The 20,427-nt window shown below is 38.1% G+C and overlaps 2 protein-coding genes across 3 annotated transcripts in view; one reads left to right on the top strand and one right to left on the bottom strand.

Annotated features, from left to right (window-relative positions):
• LOC135583204 (uncharacterized) overlaps positions 1-13,273 on the top strand; it is a 31,324-nt gene extending 18,051 nt beyond the window's left edge. Inside the window, exons 13-24 of one of the 2 annotated variants that reach the window (XM_065182766.1) lie at positions 2,086-2,410; positions 3,809-3,902; positions 4,669-4,777; positions 4,930-5,198; positions 5,335-5,462; positions 6,688-6,922; positions 8,747-8,935; positions 9,025-9,320; positions 9,421-9,628; positions 9,716-9,955; positions 12,234-12,316; positions 12,796-13,273. In XM_065182766.1, coding sequence (XP_065038838.1) covers positions 2,086-2,410; positions 3,809-3,902; positions 4,669-4,777; positions 4,930-5,198; positions 5,335-5,462; positions 6,688-6,922; positions 8,747-8,935; positions 9,025-9,320; positions 9,421-9,628; positions 9,716-9,955; positions 12,234-12,316; positions 12,796-12,943 — 2,324 coding nt within the window. In that variant the 3' untranslated portion in view covers positions 12,944-13,273. Of the gene's footprint in view, positions 1-2,085; positions 2,411-3,808; positions 3,903-4,668; positions 4,778-4,929; positions 5,199-5,334; positions 5,463-6,687; positions 6,923-8,746; positions 8,936-9,024; positions 9,321-9,420; positions 9,629-9,715; positions 9,976-12,233; positions 12,317-12,795 lie in introns of both variants that reach the window. The other variant, XM_065182767.1, reaches the window with a different exon arrangement.
• A 1,054-nt stretch (positions 13,274-14,327) lies between these two features.
• On the bottom strand, positions 14,328-16,535 carry LOC135673646 (E3 ubiquitin-protein ligase ATL4-like). The gene has a single exon (XM_065182764.1). It carries the CDS (start codon positions 16,486-16,488, stop codon positions 15,388-15,390), a length of 1,101 nt encoding a protein of 366 aa, XP_065038836.1. The 5' UTR covers positions 16,489-16,535; the 3' UTR covers positions 14,328-15,387.
• Positions 16,536-20,427: the final 3,892 nt, after the last annotated feature.

The following is a 20,427-nucleotide window of genomic DNA, read 5'->3' as shown; positions in this document are numbered from 1 at the left end:
AGTCCAATTTGGTGCAAGAAAGAAAAGACCAAGTTTGACATCAGAAATTGTTGAAGAAAAAAGAAATCAAGTACCTCTCCAACGTTTGACTACCAGCTTCCTCTCCAACGTTAGCTGTCTGCCTTCTTGATGTATGGATGAATGTTCAGCGAGATCAGGCAGCGAGACATTGGTGATCTCTAGCATCTCCAAGCCCTAAGTTATCCTATGGAAACTAGTGTCCCTTGTGGGCTCCTATGTGTCCTTTTCCTTGGAAAGCAAGTTGCGACGACTTGCAACATTCACGAGCAATTTATCTTATATCACTGGAATATTGAACTTAGAAAGAAAAAAAAAAGTTTGAATGGAGTTGTGAACAATCTAAGCCTGATTGATCTAATCAAATTGGATGGGTAGGATGTTTTTGCACAACAAACATTTGAGTGCTGGGATATCAATTACAAAAGTAAATGTGTTATATACTTGAGACCTCTTTATTATCAGTAATAAACTAAAATGAAAGTTTAGAAGTTAAGTGCAATTGTAAGGGATGCTCCATTGCTACTTTATCGATCAGCATTATGTCATGAAAAGAATTTCTCTTCCTGCAGGGCTCAGGCAACAAAGCATTATCTCTCGGCATTAGCAAAATCTTTATGTACTTGGCTTCTCTATTTTTTGGACAAATGAAAATTTTTGCCAGATCTGTGGAACTATTTTTGGAGTTAAATCATTATTTAAGTTAGACTTAAAGATCACTGTACCCAAATTAACCAGCCAAATTAAGGAATTGAACTGAATCAGTGGTTTCAATTTGGTTAGGTTTGGTTGTTTATTTCAGTTAATATTGATCAGTTCAGTATTATGGAGGTTGGAGACTGAACAACTGAACGACCTTTGTTTGGCTTAGTAGGGGTCTAAAAATGTACTTACTGAACTGAACCCTGTTAATTATAGTCATATATGTAAACAAACATAGAACTAATGTGTTTCATTCTTATATGCATATATTGAATTATATTTAACATATAAAAAATCATAAACAAATATATCTTGTGAGTCTAACATTTTAATACAAATTATTGATATATATATATATGTATATATATATATGTGTATATATATATATATGTATATATACATATATATACATATATACATATATACATATATACATAAATATATATATATATATATATATATATATATACATATATATATATATATCTTCAACTTGTAATTTATTTTTGAAGTGATTAAAGACTGATCTAAACTGAGCAGTTTCAATTTGTTTTGTTACATAGATTTGTTGGGCTCATTCTAAAATTTTGTAGTCAGAACAGGTTTGTTCAGGTTGGAAATATTTTTCTAACATGCTAATGTAAATTATATTAGAACAGGTTTCTCATATGCATATATTGAATTATATTTAGCATATAAAAAATCGTAAACAAATATATATTGAGAGTCTAACATGTTAATGTAAATTATTGATATAAATATATATATATATATATCTTCAACTTGTAGTATATTTTTGAAGTGATTAAAGACTGATCTAAACTGAGCACTTTCAATTTGTTTTGTTATATAGGTTGGTTGGACTCATTCTAAAATTTTGCAGTCAGAACAGGTTTGTTCAGGTTGGAAATATTTTTCAAAATGAACCAAACCAAACTGTGCGTGCCCACTGAAGAGTACTGCTTAATTTTACTATTTCATTGTCAGTAGTTATTTTCTGATGGTGAAACTTCACAAGCTCCTTTCTTTTTCTTCTTAAGTTGCTGCTATAACTTGCTTCCTGCAAAATCTAATATGGAAAATACAATTTCGTTGTATTTGTTAGTCTCCGTTTAAATTGTAGTTCTTCACTGAAAGTAATCCCACAGTTTCTATTCACCTATGTCCAGTCCAATTCATCTTTTATTAATTGATATTCATGCACAACATGGATGTAAAAATCCTCACAATAATATTTTATTAATTGATAACAACATAAATTATACTTATTTTGCTAGATGTAATTTAATCTTCAGAGGGATTAATTTATTGCTTTCTCTTCTATTTTTGACCTTTCATGACCAATATATCATTTCTTTGTCCTAGTTATGGGTTCCATCAAGTGGCCGCTTTCTACATTAGAGATTTATGGTTCTTTGAAGGCAGATGGCCAAAGCCATCTGCAATCATCAAGAAACTATAACGGAAGTTTGATGGGTGGTGTTGGTGGTGGTTCTGGTGGTACAATACTTCTTTTCCTTCAAGCTCTTATACTTGAGGAGAATTCATCATTGTCAGTAGCTGGTGGTACTGGTGGCCCAGTTGGTGGTGGTGGTGGAGGCGGTGGAAGAATACACTTTGATTGGTCAAATATTGCTACAGGAGACGAATATGTTCAGATTGCTTCTGTAAATGGTACAATCATGTCAAGGTATGGCTTCTTTTAATTTGTGTAAAAAAACACATTTCGTATGATTTGTTGCATTTTTATCACAATTAATTACTTAATTGGATATTACATCTGTAGATATTTGCAAAATTATTGATGCTATTCATATGTTGGTTCAAAATTCTTGGTTATGAATATTAGTTTGGTATACAAATAAATTACTTATTTCTGAACCACCATTAGAATTGTCAATGATGAAACCTTATGAACGGGTGATTTCATTTTTTGTCATTAAAATGGTCCTAATTATAGGCAACTAGGAAGTTTAGCAGCAGCTTATGTGACTGACAAGAACCTTTTGTTGTGCCAAATGAGCATTTGTAGAATGTTTCACCAATGATGTATAGATGGTAGCCTGTGTAGACTAGGCCATGGATTTACATACCAGATTGTGTGGCTTGGCATGAATGGTTTACATACCAGTTCAATGGAATATTTCAAGATTACTCGAACTGATGTTGATTGTTGTATGCCGGTAAGGGTTCAGAAGAGTCGATAATGACTAATACAAGTCGATCGCTTGTTTTGATGTAGCTAATTCCAGATCTAGAGTGTTGCTTGGGTAGGAAACCTGAGTTCATCCACATAACATGAGAATTGTGTCTGAAATATTTTAGACAATTACAACTTCAATGTTGGTGCCTATAGATCTCATAGTCCCTCACACTTCTAAATGTGGTTTTTGGCAAGGTTTGCCTTACCGGTCAGAGTCGGCGTGCCAGTCGGCCGGCGGCACGACATGTACTGGTGTACTGACACATGGTACACTGGTAAGTACCAATGTTTCTGAGAGGAATAATAAAGGAGAAGAGGAAGGGATAGCAGAGGAAGAAGGAAGAAAGAGGGAAGAAGAGGAAGCAGCGGAGGAGGGAGGAGGAAAGAGGAAGAGGAGAAGACCTTACTTGAGATGTGGCAGTGCAGTGAGGTTGAGGCAAGCGGAGGTCACTGTCAATCACAGCATCGAAGGTGATGCTCTTGAGCCATGCTGAGGCGGAGGTGGAGGTGGAGGCGATGCTTGTGAGATTTGGGAAACCAGGGTTTCCCCTTCCCTTTTATACGGTGGATTGGACCGGGGTGGGTCTGTGTACTGATCAGCGCTCAGACCAGTACTTGCCGTCCGTTTCGTACTGGTCCGGGCAAAATAGCGAACATTGGTTTTAGGCATATAGGACAAGGTCATACACTTAAGACATTGTGGTTGAATCATTCAGTTACATGTATTGTTTTTACTTCCGTTATAACGTACTGTAATTTTCTGCTTGGTGCATTAAGTCCTCATATTATGTTTTGTAGTTAAATATTGTCCTCAATTCTTCATAATATGTTGTTATGGCCCTAGAATTAGATTATTTGAGTTTTAAAGATTTTTATTTATCACAGTGGAGGAACCGGAAGCAATGGTGGATATCATGGGGAAGAAGGAACTATCACAGGAAAGAAGTGTCCCAAGGGGCTCTATGGCACATTCTGCACTGTATGTTCACTTAAGTAGCCAGTTTTTGTTACTTTCTGTCAGTAATTACTCATAATATCTAAATTGTGGTACCATGCACTTAACTGTTCAAGTTCAAACTGTCTTTTAATTATTAAAATCTCTGTTTTTATGTTGATTTGGTTTTTCTTTCTGTTTAGCCTGTTACTTGTTGAGGATAAGGATCCATGTAGCTGGCCTTAAAGAGTTGGGAATAGGGCCCTTAAATTAAAGTTATCTTACAAGACTAAGTAAAATATGTACTTTATATCCATCAGAATTCTTGAATTTTGTGCTGCAGTTGATGGTAGAGCTCTTATATCCTTCCATTTTCGTACATTCTATATTCATCTATTATATAATTTTGGTGCTTGGAGGATTATCATTAACATTAAATATGTCTGTGCACAAAGGCAAAGTGTTAAATGCTTGTTCAAAGGGATCTAACAGATATCTTAAGAGTGGTCCCTGGTTGAATTGAGATCTCAGAGGCACTTGGAATCAGGTTTGGCAACTGGAGAATGTTATCCTATAGAACAGTGCGAATATGATGACATCTGACAAACAAATCAAAGCTAGTATCTGCATGGAATCTTATTTTTCCCAAGGATATTGTTCCTTCTTATGTCATTCACTTGTATTTCTTCTAATGACTATATTTGCCCCAATCAAGTTGGTGAACATTGCTAGTGCGTATTTTACATAGCTGAAGTTGTTCATTGTTTATGTCATATGGTTGAACACAGATGGTTATGTGAACATATTTCAGGAATGCCCAGTAGGCACATACAAGGATGTCGTTGGATCTAACTCATCACTTTGTGTTCCTTGCTCTCTAGATGTACTTCCTAGACGGGCAAACTTCATTTATGTGAGGGGTAATCACTTTGTATTGTATAATTTTTCTAGTGTCAATTTCTGGTGAAGAAAGCTTACATTTAGCAAAGATTTATATTGATAATCTATTTTTAAGATCAAAGAAGATTTCTTGGCTTTCAAACCCATGATATGCTCATTTTTCTTTTTGCAGGAGGTGTTACACAACCATCCTGTCCATATAAATGTCTATCAGAGAAGTACAAGATGCCCAACTGTTACACACCACTTGAAGATTTAATGCATACATTTGGTGGTCCATGGCCTTTTGCTATTCTTCTATCATTTCTTTTGGTTATAATAGCACTTCTGCTAAGTGCTTTAAGAATTAAGATGATTGGAAGTGATCTCTCTTATCGGTCTGCAAGTTCGATGCAGCATGATGTTTCTGATTCTTTTCCCTATCTGCTTTCCCTAGCAGAGGTACGTCTATTCATCCAAATAGTTTGTTTTTAAAGCATTTTAATGATTTAAACTAATTTTTCTCTATTACATCTGTTTGCATTTTGTGCTAAAACTGTAGCATGACCTTCCCCTGTAATGATGATTGGAAATCTAGGTTCCAGGGACTAGCAGAGCTGAAGAAACTCAAAGCCATGTGCACAGGATGTACTTCATGGGCTCAAATACATTCAGAGAGCCTTGGCATCTTTCTTACTCTCCACCAAATGCAATTATTGGAATTGTGTAAGATAGCTTCTTTTTTAGCAAAGAAAATTATATGCAATCATGCACATATTCCCACCATTCATAACACCAATTTATGCAATCACTTCTTGTCTTCTTTCACATTTTCCCACATGGCCTTTCTCACATGATGTGCTCAGTGCTCAATTTTTTCTTTAAAACAAGTTGGTGTCATTAAGGCATGTGCTTACAGTTACCTTAAACTTGTCAAAAGAAAAAACTAATAAATTAATGATTTCATTATCTTCCAGTAAGGTTTGACATATCGAAGCATACCGCTTGGTATGGGTGGTATGTACCGGTCCGATAGAGAATCGGTATGAGTGGTACATCGGTACACCCCAGTGAATCATGTGTCCGTACGCTTGGTATAGCTTGTTATAGCTTGGTATGTATCATACTGACAGTTGATCAGTACACTGGCATGGACCGGTAATGCGTATCATGCCTTTTATTATGGTGTAATCTGTAGCTGACATGCCATAAGACATGCCACACATGGGCTTCATTCCATGAATGTGTTGATCATGTGATAGTCACAGGTCTATAAATAGTATGCAGGCATGGCCTCCTACTGGATCATCCAGCTATGCTGCAACAGAGAGCATTGTTGGCATGTTCAATCCATGTGAAAAGATAACCTACCTAAGTTTCGAGCCTCTTGATCTTTCAAGTTGTTTTTTTGTTGGCCATGGCAAAATTTAAGCATCCGTGTTGTAGATAGCTTGTTGGAAGAGCAGTTATTAGCCAAAGGTGCATTGGTCAGAAGATACACTTATGACAACAGAAGACCTGAATGATCAGTATAAACATCTCTTTTATCAATTCGTATATCTTTTATTGAAAATATGTGCTATTTGCTGGATGTTCTAAATAAACAGCGTGGAGCTTAGGCAGATTGCAGCTGAACACACTATATGGTGCGATGTTCAAATATTATTATTTTAAAGAAGAAACACTTATGACAACAGAAGACCTGAATGATCAGTATAAACATCTCTTTTGTCAATTTGTATATCTTTTAATGAAAATATGTGCTATTTGCTGGATGCGTCTAAATAAACAGCATGGAGCTTCAGCAGATTGCAACTGAACACACTATATGGTGCAATGTTCAAATGTTATTATTTTAAAGGATAGATCATTTTGGTGCAAAATAATGGTAGAGTAGGTTCTCTCTGTATTTTTAATAATTGTATTCCAAAAATGGTGATAAAATCCTCAGGTACGAAGATGCTTTTAATCGGTTCATTGATGGGATTAATTCTGTTGCTGCATATGAATGGTGGGAAGGGTCAGTACACAGCATACTTTCAGTTCTTGCATATCCATGCGCATGGTCTTGGAAACAATGGCGCCGAAGAAAGAAGATTCATCGACTTCAAGAATATGTCAAATCAGAATATGACCACTCATGCCTTCGCTCATGCAGATCACGAGCTCTTTACAAAGGGATGAAGGTTTGACATATGTAGTGTTATTTCTCATACGGTTTGCTTGATAAAATTCTTTAGTGGATAATCTGGGAAAGCATAAACTTTTTATATTGAGAACATCACGTATTAAAAATATTAAATTTTATGGCCATTCTGTTCGGAAAGTAAAAGAATAAATGACTGGATAATATGTAAATAAGAAAGTATATGTTTATAATATGAAAATAAGAAGTTCAGATATCCCATTTGTCATCATCTTAATGGTTTTGGAAATGAGATGCAAAACATGTTTGATAACTTTTTTTGTTTTTTTTTTTGTAAACATTTCTTTAAATGTTAATATTTTTGAAAGTAATATCTTTCATACAGTAAAAGATTTGTGAAAAGTCATCTCACTATCAAATTTAGAAAATAACAATTTTTGGGAATCAACTATATTTATATGTATTTTATTTCCCAAAACTAGGATTATCCAATCAAATAGATCTTAGCATTTGCAAAATTACCAGTGATGATTTTTATTTGGACTTGTGGAATCTTTAAGTCAGGGTTATCCAAACTTGTTTAGTGGTTTCTTGCTGGTTGTCGCTCATTTGATGTATCTACAGCAGTTTAGTATAGCTTGAATCTAGTTGCCATGGATTTTGGTTGTGCTACATTATGTTTTAATAATGAGCCTTTGCTCTACTTTATGATTGCTCCTTTACAACTTAAGTGCCAATGATTCAAGTCATAGGGTACTACTCCACTTGCTGGTGGAAGACTTTGATACTTTAATGGTCCCTATATCCTGGATTAGCTAGAGTGGCTGCCCTTTTTACTGCCTCTTCAAGTTTTGGATTCTCTTTCCTTGCTAAATTTAGGAACATACCATCATCTCTAGTAATTCACAATGCTCATTATTTAATCTATTGCACTGTTGCTATCCCTGAAATGTCTCATTTTATAGTGTTTATAATTCGACTATTGTTTTCTTTCAATTATTGAAATTACTTTCCATGTTTAGCTTCTGTTTTGTTAGTATGACCCCTTTTTTTGGAGGTCAAAGTTTAGAGCGGACTCCAATGTTGATCAGTTGACCCAACTTCTTTTGGTCAAAGGACAACTCTCTACGTGTTTTCTGCTGGAATTTTGTTTATTAAAGAATATACAGGTAAGGAGAAATTTTGAGAGATATAGGGAACAGAGAAGGAAAAGTGGATAAAGGTGAAGTGAGCAGCATCAGCAACCGTATTCTTTTTTAAAATATGTGTGTTATGAATTTACCAATTGTTCCATACGTTATCCTATTTTAAAAAATATTAAAAGTAGGTGATCTTTAACCCAGGACTTTTAAATGCCAAAAAAGAAAATAGTAGCTGAATTTATTAAATAAACCCTTAATACAAGTTTAAATGTATCTGATTTCAGGTCCTATTGACCTCAAAATTAACAAGATATTGTAACTAATAGGACTTGACTTAAGCTAGACCTATACCTGACTTTTGTTTGAACTTGGACTTTGTAGACTTAGACTCAGTTTTAGATGTAAAATACATCTTCGTGACCTAGGTTTTTTAGATAAAAAAGTGATGGGAGATGGAGGATAGAAAATACAGACTAGTATTTTCTATTTAAATCAACATTAAAACCAGTCTCTCTCTCTCTCTCTCTATGTATATATATATCTACATGGTCAACTTTGAAAGATGTTCCTATTTCTTTTGCAGCAAAGCATAGCTTCAGGGAACACCAGATTATCTTCTCCTGTTGGAACTTAGTTAACATTAAATGCTTTTATGGGCTTTCTCATTGAGTACTAATATTGAATAGTGTACAGACATTGTCTTACAAGTGGCAACTTTGTAGGTTGGTTCGTCCCCTGATTTGATGGTTGCCTACATTGATTTCTTTCTTGGTGGCGATGAAAAACGGCTAGACATAGCCTCAACTATCCAGAAGAGATTCCCTATGTGCATAATTTTTGGTGGTGACGGAAGCTATATGTCCCCTTACTATCTTCACAGTGATACATTATTGACCAATCTCCTCGGTCAGGTATATAATCAGTTTACAGTTTTCATCTTGCATCTTGATATATCACTAACATTGTCTAGCATCTTTAGTAGTTTTTTTTTTTTTGGTAGTATGTCTCAACAGCAATCTGGAATAGACTTGTTGCTGGGTTCAATGCTCAGTTGAGGACAGTAAGGCAAGGATGCATTCGTTCTGCACTGCATCCTGTTGTTGCTTGGACAAATAGCCATGCAAATTTCCAACTTGAGCACCATGGTGTAAGAGTTGAACTGGGTTGGTTTCAGGCCACTGCTTCTGGTTATTACCAACTAGGTATATTGGTAGCTCTAAACGAGTATTTCTTCAACAATGTGCACCAGTCAGACATGTTAGATACAAGTAATAGTCCAAGATGCGCCAGAAACATGTACGGTGATTAGAATTGCCTTTATTTTTCTGTCTTCTTGACTACTAAAACTAAGTTCCTTCTCATACATGTGTATCATAATTTCTTTATGTGCTCCCAGGAAAAACTCTTCAGTTTCAAGCAAGATCTTAAAGCCATTACAGCAAAGTCAACCTTGTACTAGTCACACAATGTCATGCAAGAAGTTGACTGGAGGAGTAAATGGTGGGATAATAAATGAAGTAACATTAAAATCATTGGATTATAGAAGGGACTATTTGTTCCCACTTTCTCTTTTACTACAAAATACCAGGCCTGTAGGCTTTCAGGTAATGACGTGGTGTTAAAGAGCCTTTAAACTTTTTAACATTTTCAGGCCAAATTTTGTAAGGATGATATGATTGCTTTTATTTCAGGAAACATTACAGCTGCTGATATGTATCATGCTTTTGGGAGATTTTAGTGTTACCCTTCTTACACTAGTTCAATTCTATTGGATATCCCTTGGGGCTTTTCTTGCTGTCCTTCTTATACTTCCCCTATCACTGCTTTCTCCTTTTCCGGCTGGTCTTAATGCTTTATTCAGCCGAGGACCGAAAAGATCATCACTTGCTCGTGTATATGCACTGTGGAATGCTACATCCATAGTAAATATTGTAAGTTATGTGGCTTGTGGGTAAGCTAGTTTTAACAAGATCCAAGAGTAACTGATCAACATATTATACTTTCAATGCCTGTTACAAGAAAAACATGTGTCTTGTCCTGGTTTACATCATGATGCATTTTCATCTGGTTTTGTAGAAGTCACTTCTAACTTTCAGTTGAATGAGTATGCTTCTGAAATGTTGTTCCTTCCTTGACTACATAAAAAATAATAATAACAAAAAATTGTAATATCTTTACACTCTGCACTTTGCAAACATTATGCTGTCATATGAGAAGTATGTAGGCACTGATACCAACTTTGTCTAGTACTTTGTGACAAGTTATAACCCATGTATTTACATCTGATTGGTAGATTATTTATCTGCAGTTTAACATGCATAATTAGCCACTGTAATTTTCTTTTGGTGACAACAAAAGAAACATCTAGATTTAATTCAATTTTTTGTGTTGATGTCAACTGCTTTAGAAGCAAAGTTTGGCTAGGACTTGTGAATTTTTAATGGATCAGAAGATTGGTTGTACTCTGATAGGGTTTTTACTGATAGTGTCTTATCAACATTTTTAGCGTTTGCAGTGTTGGAATATGTTCTCTCTGCTAAGTTATTTTCATTTTGAAAATATAGAAAATCTTACTCTCATGTGTCAAGGGCAAATGATGTTGAGCATAACAGCACAAAGTGGTAGTGAAATATTTGTGGATACTAGAACATTTTCATAATTATAAGTCAAGATGTATCTCAAGCATGATTTGAATACTGACCATGTCAGCAAGTACAGTTCTGTATTTACCTGTTTGGCAGTCAATGCGAACACATACCTGGATGAGATGGTCTGATACAGTTTTTATGAATTGTATCACTTGGCAAACTCATTGTACCAGGCCTATCGTGATGTCCGCTATCATAGTGTCTTGTTCCTTTTTGTTCTCCCTTTCTCTCTGTTTTTTAGACTTTCTCTCCCTTTCACCTCCTCTCTGTTGCATTGCAGCCACCTGCTGCTTGACACATTACCACCTCCAAGTCCTACCATAATCCACCACCTCTGCCTCTTCCGAAGGAATGAAATTTCAGGTACTGAACGCATACCAGTCAACAACCAGACTGGTGTGGGTCTGGTTCATGTCGACATATGGTATGCCAGCATGTACCATGATATTATTCTGCTGGGGAGGCGGGTAGGGAGAATGGAAAAGAAGGAAGGAGGAAGCAAGAAGAGAGAAATAAAGAGGAGGAAGAAGGAGGTGGTGGAGGAAGAGGAGGAGAAGAAGAAAAGGAGAAATAGTGGTAGGCAGCGGGCAGCGAATGACATGACAGTGTTGAGAGGGAGAATACGTGAAGAGGACATGCTCATGAGGAGTCACGAGCCCTAGACGGGACAGTTTGGATCCTCGTTAAAAGAAAAAAACTGGTTTGGTTCAGGTCCTGTAAAAGGAAAAACCTGCAACTAACATCTTTAGAAAATGAAAAAACAGGATCAAACCATTCGAAATGGGAAGTTCGGTGCCTGCTGGACTGGTAAATACTGGTTAGTACAACTCAAACCCAGTGAAATTTAATTTCATGCTTCTTCCACCGCCTCCTCCTCCTCCTCCTCCTCCTCTCTCTCTCTCTCTCTCTCTCTCTCTCTCTCTCTCTCTGTGTTCTAGATGGTATTGACTGTACCAAGTGTCGGTTCCTCACCCTGTACCATAACCATACTAGACCACCCACCAGTCTGTATAGGTGTTGGACCAATATTTTAATCTCTGATCTTGGGAATTATTCTTTCTCGACTTATTATTAGTCTTTCAAGCGCTTCTCCAGAAAGACTTTACCTATTGAAAATCGAACAATTATATGTTGATAGGATGAGTATGACAATCAGTGGAAGGCATCATCTTTCTTTTTACTGATTCCAATAGTTACAAAAGCTTGCAGTATTTTATCAAGTTAAATGAACTTATGTAGACACTGCCTTATACGACAGATAACAATTCTCCTTTTGATATAGTTAGAAGTCCAAAATATGAGACGAAGCCTGTAGTTTATTCTTGTATATAAGGACTGCACCAGGTTCCAACTTGTCTAATTTATAGAGAACATTACTAGTTTGTTTATATAAAGTGTTATTTGCATTTCTATATTGTCTCTGGATATTGCTTTAGGCTACCACTTACAGGTTTCTGGGCTGCTTGTTTCCTCTAAGCTGTTAATTTAAATAAGATGCAAGAATTTGTAACCAAGGTTTCTGTAGTATATTCCATGATATATAATTATAGATTTCTTGCAGATGGTGGCATTTGTTTGTGGAATTCTATATTCTGGTTTTTCGCCCACAGAACTTGGTGGAAATCTTGACACATCCAAATTAAGGTGTGCTATGCAGTGTTTCAAAGTCACTTCATGCATATGAACCACTCATTGCTTAATCAACTTTAGTTGTAGGACCAAGATACCTTAGCATTGTGATCTAAATCCACTAACTATGTTTTTCATGCCAACTTATATATCCAAAGAACCTTGTAAATTATGAAATTCTTTGTCATTTGGCTTTTTGTATCTTCACTCAAATATCCTTAGGTTTTTTGTAAAACATGAAAAATAAAAGTAAACATTGATGTGTTAGGCATGATGATTATGGCAACTTAGCAAGAAGCCTATAATTAAATTTTGGAAAAACAAAGAATCATACCATCTTTATTGGAAAATAAAGCAAGTAGGACGGGAACTGGTTTGACCATAGGAATTTCTAAGAAAAAGAGTACATTCTGCTCAGATATTTTTTTAAAAAAACATGATGCATACTAACCCTGGGAAAATACTAATGAAATTGGGTTTATTTTTCTGAACAGGGAGGACAATGGATGGTGGCTTCTGCTGATTATCCTTCTTCTGATTAAGTCATTACAAGCATGCTTGGTTAATCGGCACATAGCAAATCTGGAGATCCAAGACCTATCCTTGTTTAGCCCAGATACAGAGAAATTCTGGGCAATGTGATGCGTTTGAAGAGGATATCAGAGGCAGTTAGTAGCACAAATGATCTCCATCACTGGCAGAAGAGGCATGCTTGTTAACTTTCAGTGAATTTTTTATGTATATATGTCAATTGTAAATTTCCATATATCCTGTTTTTTTCTTGGTTTCCATCAGTTTTTTGGGCCAATTGACAGTGAGAAGCTCTTTTCAATTGACCAGTCACTCCAATTTTAGGGAGTATGGTGATCTGCCCCGTCTGAATTTGATCTCCGGTTAAGAGTTGAACTTGTTCATGTGTGAATTTTTGGTTTCCTGAAACGCAATTGATATTCCTGCCAAAACTTCTGGTGATTGATTACTTTCAGGAATAATCTGGTAACAATGATATCTCAGTGTATAGGCAAAGGTCTTGACATATTTGTTGATAGGTAAACCTTAAACTAGGGTTGTTGATGTATGTGTACATGCTCACGTTATATATTTCGTTTAGCAAACCGGTTGTGTGTTGCTGGGGCTGTTGTATTCCAAATGTCAACCTTTCGATTGCCAAATGATAATAATTTAATGTTTATTTGGGTATTTTGAAGTGAAAAAAACATTTGAGTTCAGGTATCTAATCAGCAGGAATTTTGGACAATGTAATGTTTGCTGATGAACGGCAGCCTCAAGCATCACCCGAACCCTATAAGCAGGTCCCCGGGGAGCATCTATCCGATGCGTCGGAGGTACTGTATCTCTTCGTGCTTTACACCTTCAGGTGTCACCATCAGTTTGATGCAGTAAGTCAAGCTCACTGCAGCGTATGTCTTCCATGGCCACACTTTGTTGGTTGGTCCTCGTCGCTGGACGTAAATTCGCGTAATCCACATTTCGAGATGAAGCGTGTCTAATATATTCACATGATGAGCCGGTGCGCCGACACGTCAAAGGCAATCTGATGTGTCGGATTGCGCATTTGACTGACGTCTAATGTGAATCGGATAGTGTATTCTCAAAAGCAACCGAAAATAGACAGCATTTTGTTGGCTTGTATCGATATATATTATCTTAAAGCCAAGACCCTGACAATACGCTGACCTGACACTCGTATTATAAAAAATGGGTTCCAAACCAATGGCTGAATACGAAGAAAACGATGGACGAATTAGCATCCGACAGAAAATCCAGACTTGCGAAGATATTGCAGCAAGTCTCCGGCGAGATAGCGAGGTAATTAATAATGGCTATCAGAAGGTGACTTGGACTAGACTCTAAGAAAGCGATATATATATATATATATATATATATATATATATATATATATATATATATATATATATATATATATATATATATATATATATATATATATATATATATATATATATATATATAACAAAGAACAAAAAAAAGAGTGCACTTTCCCTGAACATGAATCGAGCTTTATTTGGCCAATATAACCATGTTCGTAGGAATTTTTGACTAAACACCTTCGACACGGTAGGGGTTGGTGTGACATTTGCAGTTACCTTCAACATCTCTTAAAACTCTCACGGATACAGACACTAGCAAGCATCCGAGTCTATGCTTGTCCTGTTCTCGGGATGGATACACGAGACTTGAAAGGCACCACAACCTCACGGCCGCCCCGCCTCCCCCTTGCCCCCGCCACAGTGCGAGCTCCATGTATCCACCTACGTTTGGCGTCGCAACCCGTCAAGCAACATTTAATGTGTGCTTGATGCTTAGTATTCAAATCACATCCAAAACCAACAAGCCGATAGCAACGTATAACTTGCTCCGGTAACATAACCTTTCCTTTTGTTTTAACAGTGATCCGTAATTAATGTTGTAGATGGAGGGAGAAGACAACAGATCATCACCACCACCACCACCACCACCACCACCACCACCACCAACCCCGCGGCAAGAGTACACATGTTCGGCTTAAATGAGGTGCAGGTGGCCAGGCGGTGTAATGAAGCATGTATTAATGGGAGCATTCAAACTCCTCATGACTCTATTCAGTTTTACTGCTCCTCCCCTCGCCTCTTCTTTAACCCTCCCTCGTCCTCCTACTTTGCGACTCCCACAACAAGAACAAAAGCACAGCAACAACGACAACAACAAGAAGAAGAAGCAGAGGATTTGATGTACCACGGACGCTGATGGTGAAACAAGCTCGGGCGCCGGCGAGGAATGGAATCATGGTGGCAGTAATTCTCAACATCACAGAAACATTTCCTGCCAAATCGTTTTTGGTTATTTCTTCTTTTCTTTTCTTCTGTTTATTACAACTGGTGTGGGTCCCACCGATGGGCATCCGTCCTCCGAGTCGACCCAAGGTGGTCTTGGGAACACAGGGACACAGGGGTAGGCGTTTGGGTTAGAAGGGGTGGGGGTGGGGGTGGGGGTGGGGGGTTATCCGAAGAGAAGCTTCGGTGGCGGCAGTGACAGGAGGGGATCGAGAGAGCATGAAATGTCGGTTATGCCCCTATCAGCCACCGGTAGAAAGCGTAGTAACCGCCCTCCTCCGCGTCCCGCCGCGCGCTCCCCTCCAGGTCCCACGACTGCCGCCCGACGTCGCCGTCGTAGCGGTGGCTCCAGCGACCGGAGAGGCGGAGCGAAGAGAAGGACGACGACGCCGACGAGGCCAGCCGGTCCACGTACTCCTTCAGCCACCCACGCCCGCCCCCAGCCGCCTCAGCCACCCCCTCCCCTGGCGCCGCAGGCGCCGTGTCCGCCGCGGCGGCGGGGGCCGTGTCTTCACCTGGCTTCTCCACCTTCTCCTTCCGCCTCGCGATCCGCGCCACCACCGCCTCCACCTCCTCCTCCACCAGGTACTCGAACGACGACCCTATCGAGTACGTCCTCAGGTTCGGCGGTAGCGGTGGCTGCGGGTGGTTTCCCAGTTCCTCCGCTGATGGAGTCCTCCGGCGGCTGACGCTACCGATTTCGATGCGGAAGCTACCGGACCTTGAGGGCTCCCGGTCGCCGGTGACGGGCGGCGGCAGCTGGAGGGGCGGGCCGGGAAGGGAGATGGAGACGCGGCAGAGGGGGCACGAAGGGGTCGTCCGGAGCCAAGGGTCGACGCACAAACAGTGGAAGGCGTGGCGGCAAGCCGGGAGGAGGCGGAGCTCGTCCTGGGGGCGGAACCGGGAAAGGCAGACGGCGCAGTCCAGCGACGACTTGGGGAGGAAGGCGAGGGCGGAGGCCAGGGTGAACACCGGGAGGGAGTCGATGAGCGCCGCATTCTCTTGGTCGGCGATGACCGAACTGGCCGCGGCGGCGAGGGAGGGGGAGCCCGAGGCGGGAAGGGAACGTGCGAGCGGCAGCGGCAAGGCAGCCACCGCGGAGGAAGAGCGGCGACGGCAGGAGAGTAAGCGGAGGAGGAGGTGGATGGAGAAGGAGGCGACGATGACGCAGACGATGATGCCGGCGATGATAAAAAGGCTATGGCTGAGGATTACAGAAGGCAAGGGGGAGGAGGCCTCAGTGTGCTGGCGGTCAGACTCCGTCGACGTCAGGGGTTCGACAGCCAGCGGCGGTGGCGGGGCTCGAGGAGGAGGAGGAGGAGGCGAGTCCATGCCGAGGGAGGGGGATAAGCGCTGGAGAAGAGATTTCCTTTGTCGGCTTTTACACACACACACATATATATAAATAAATAAATAAATATATATATATATATATATATATATATATATATATATATATATATATATATATATATATATATATATATATATATATAGCGCTTTTCCTTCGACTCTATTCCTCCCATGTTTATATTGTTATTTCTCATTTTATTTAAAAAATCGAAAATTAGAACTTAATAATAAAAATAAATTAGAAAGCTAACGTATATGATATTAAACACTAATGCGATTAGTCTTTCTTTCGATCTTAACTCAAATTCGTGAACAAAGATGATACAAGTTTCAATCAAAACTAGTAAACACCTATATCACATTTAAGATACCAATGACTTCAATGAATTGTACAAGAACTTTTTTCCAATGTTAATAAAGTAAAAATAATAATAATAATCTTTTATGTTTTTCGATTAATATTCAAAATAAGATTATTGACAAATCTAACTCGGGGGTTAATATGGTAAAACAAATTTATCTCGAAAAAATTATCTTTATCAATTTATTCTTAATTCTAATCTTATTATACCATCAATTATTCGACTATTAAATTTTTATTTATAAAATCTTTAAAATTAGTAAGACATTCTTTTGGGGGGACTCCCTTCGTCTAGAAAGTTTTGACTAATTGGTTAGACTAAATCACATCTCCCAATTAGTGATATTTCCCTTTACAAATACACAGTTAACTCTAAATTAATTTTTCATATTCTCAACATTTCTTCTACATTAAATCCAAAGGTTCTAATTGTCAAGCACAATATTCTTTGACCCCTTGTATTTGCAAAGTAAAAGGAGTTCTTGTATATGGTGTGATATTTGTGGCACAATATCTAATACTAAAATAGTTTGAAAAAATTGGATGGAATAGGATAAAATATTTTCCTTTGGAATGGTTCTTAGTCTTTCTTCAATTACAAATATTTTCCTCATCTTATTTATGACCATGCTTAGAACTCTTGATTAATAGGATTTTCCACCTAGCTCTCATTATAAAAATAAAAAAAACTAATCTCTCCATCTAGTTTAATGATGATGTTTGGGTTTGAAGTCTTTATTCAATCCTACTTTTGCCTCCAAAAGTGTTTACAAATACTCTGAAGAGAGTGTCTGCATACCACCAAGTTGAAGAGAGGGAGAATTGGAAAGTAGTCTAGAGTCTTAATATTCTTTCAAAAATTAAAATCTTTCTTTCGAGGCTATGCTTAGAAACTCTTTTCCAATCATTTCATATCTCGGCTATTTCCTTATAAATGTAGGGAGAAATCTTTTTTTTATATAATTATAGTTTTATTAGTACTTTCTGAAATTTGTAATAATCAAAATTTAGTTTTCCTTTCCATGAATGAGTGTGGGCAAATCATTTCCTATTTTTCTTGTTTCTCTAGCACTTATCTTCTAGAAATTCAAGGAAACCCTTCTCTTCTTTAAATCTAAAAATCAATCTTAATTTTTCAGGATGATCACTACATGGGTAATTCTTAAACCTTTTCTCTCAGTTTATCGATAGATCTTACCTCTTATATATAGTTCTCTCATTATTTATGCGTTTAGTCTCAAGTCCTTAGGAACAAAGAAAAGAAAAGAATAGATCAAACTTATTACTCCACACTCTTTGGTTTTCCTCAATATGTCCTTAAATTTCTAAGTTTAGAAATATTCATAAGGGGAAATATTACAAAGGAAGATGAGCTACTCCCGACAGATGCAATAACCATTCTTCTCAACTTATTATCCTTTGATTTAAAGTTTTATCTCTTGTAAGGATGATTTACCTACAAACCCTTTGCTAATAGCCCTCTCCAAGCTGAATGGTAGGTCATATTTGATTGCTCTTCTCCTATTCCTTAATCCATTCATAATCTATGTGATAGCATTATAACTCTTGCTAAAGATATCAATTGGATCCATTTTAGTAGAACCAATAGTCTTTTTTTAATCACTTTCTTGAAATATGTTTTGTTCTCACTCTCAAGGCTCTGTAGCTGTTGGGGACTTTCATCATCCCAGTAATTAAAGCATGTTTCTTTGAAAGAAAAAAACTGCTAGATGTCACTTTCGATCTCCTTATGGCTCATTACATCTTGCAGCATTTTTCTTTTCCTGAGATGTACATCTGAATCCACCAAAGCAGGCATTTACTCTTGTGAAAATAGAGTAGTGTGAGAAAGAGGCAGCTAACTGATGATTTGGCCTTAAACTTGTGTAGCATTCTTTATGCATCCGAATCATGTGCTTGTGTTCTCCAATTCACAGATGCATTCGGTGATGGAGGATGAGTTCACTGCCTGAGCAGGTGAGGCCCTCGACACTGCAGCATCACAAACACCTCGACACGGCATTCAATGTGTAGCGCAGAAACATTAAATAGCAGAAAATGAGTTCTTCTCAGAATCATAAAACTTGTAGTAAATGTTCTCATTGCATCATGAAAAGGAAGGTTGAGGAAATTGCATGCCTTCCTACCGAAAGCAGTTATTGGATTCCATTCATGTTTGGAATGATTAAAGCTTCAAACCAACACTCTACATTGGATTATGGTTGCCACCGGAGCAGAAGAAGAAAAAGTATTCCTGTAGAACATGCTTCTGTCACTAAAACTAGTGCAGCTGGAGGAAGAAGGGGGTGATGTGATGGTGGAGAGGGAGTGGCAATTGATTGCTACAATGTCAAATGATTAATGCATTAAATTTTCCTTCTCGTATCCGAAACCATCTCCATGGAAGTTGACGATGACGAGAAGGAATGTGAGAAATATGTTGTTTAAGCAAATATGATCCAGCAGCAACATGTGACCATTTCTCATAAGAACTTACAGCAGCTGGAGTTCATGAATCACAAGAGCACACCACAGACTCAATCATATTTGGTTCTTCCCATTCTCGGAGTCCATTCTTCCTTTGCACCATGGGAATGTTTCATTAATAGGTGCTATCTGACACTGCTCCAAGTGTGCACACACCATGAGAGCTGAGAAGGAAAACATGCACTTGCTTGGTCTGCAGACATGGCTGGTGTCACAAATGGATGCCATCATTAGTCCACAGTTCACAGAAGCAGCCTTTTCTTGTCTTTGGGATTGCGAGTGGGGTGCATGTCTGCCCTTTGATCTGCTTCTTTACTGCTCTAACAAGCTTCTTCCTCCGGATGGGACACAAGCTCTTCAGACATTGTCATCATGATCTGTTCACTAGTGGCTAACAACAAAATGTCATATGATGGCTTAATCAAATGATTGCTTTTGCTGTACTTGTGAAGCTTTTGCTGCAGAGCAAAAGAGCACTAGAATTGAGGGAGGGAGATAAAGCATGCTCTGGCTGGGGAAGAAGACAATAGTTTATTACCTGTTGGGGAATGGCTGTCTCAAGCTCCAGCCTTTCAGATTGTCTCGAGCTGGCACTGAGTCCAATGGAATGAAACAGTAGAATACTGGAGAATGAGTGGCTTAAACTTTGGTTCAGTCGTTAGAGAGAACATGAATGCTTTTGGCATGCCCAGGAAACAGTGGTGGATAACCATGGCTACCCCATGATTAGCAATCTCGAGGCTGTCCATGACTATTGTTATCATTCCAATTCCCCATCTCCATAAGCAGGAAGAAGTCACATCAAATCTTGCTCTCAATACTTTCACAAATTCACTGCAGTAGATAGCCCCATGCTCACCCAAAATCTTTTGGATTATGCTGAAATATGGAGCACCCAATAGTTTTCTCTCATTTCAAGCACCCAATATTCGTAGTAACTATCTTAAGTCTTTGATCAATATCATTGCACCTTCGAAAAATCTAAATCAGTACATAATACATGATCTAGTATTCTTAGCACTTACAATCTTTTCTTGCTTAGAGAAGTGTCTAAGTAGAAGTTTCTTCTT

This window comes from Musa acuminata, chromosome BXJ1-5 (assembly GCF_036884655.1).
Source record: "Musa acuminata AAA Group cultivar baxijiao chromosome BXJ1-5, Cavendish_Baxijiao_AAA, whole genome shotgun sequence".
Lineage (NCBI taxonomy): Eukaryota > Viridiplantae > Streptophyta > Magnoliopsida > Zingiberales > Musaceae > Musa > Musa acuminata.
The sequence above is the reverse complement of the archived record's forward strand: the minus strand, read 5'-3'. Positions and strand labels throughout refer to the sequence as shown.

Bases quoted from the DNA above. Each gene is read 5' to 3' on its own strand.
- LOC135673646 (XM_065182764.1), bottom strand. From the start codon at position 16,488: ATGGACTCGCCTCCTCCTCCTCCTCCTCGAGCCCCGCCACCGCCGCTG.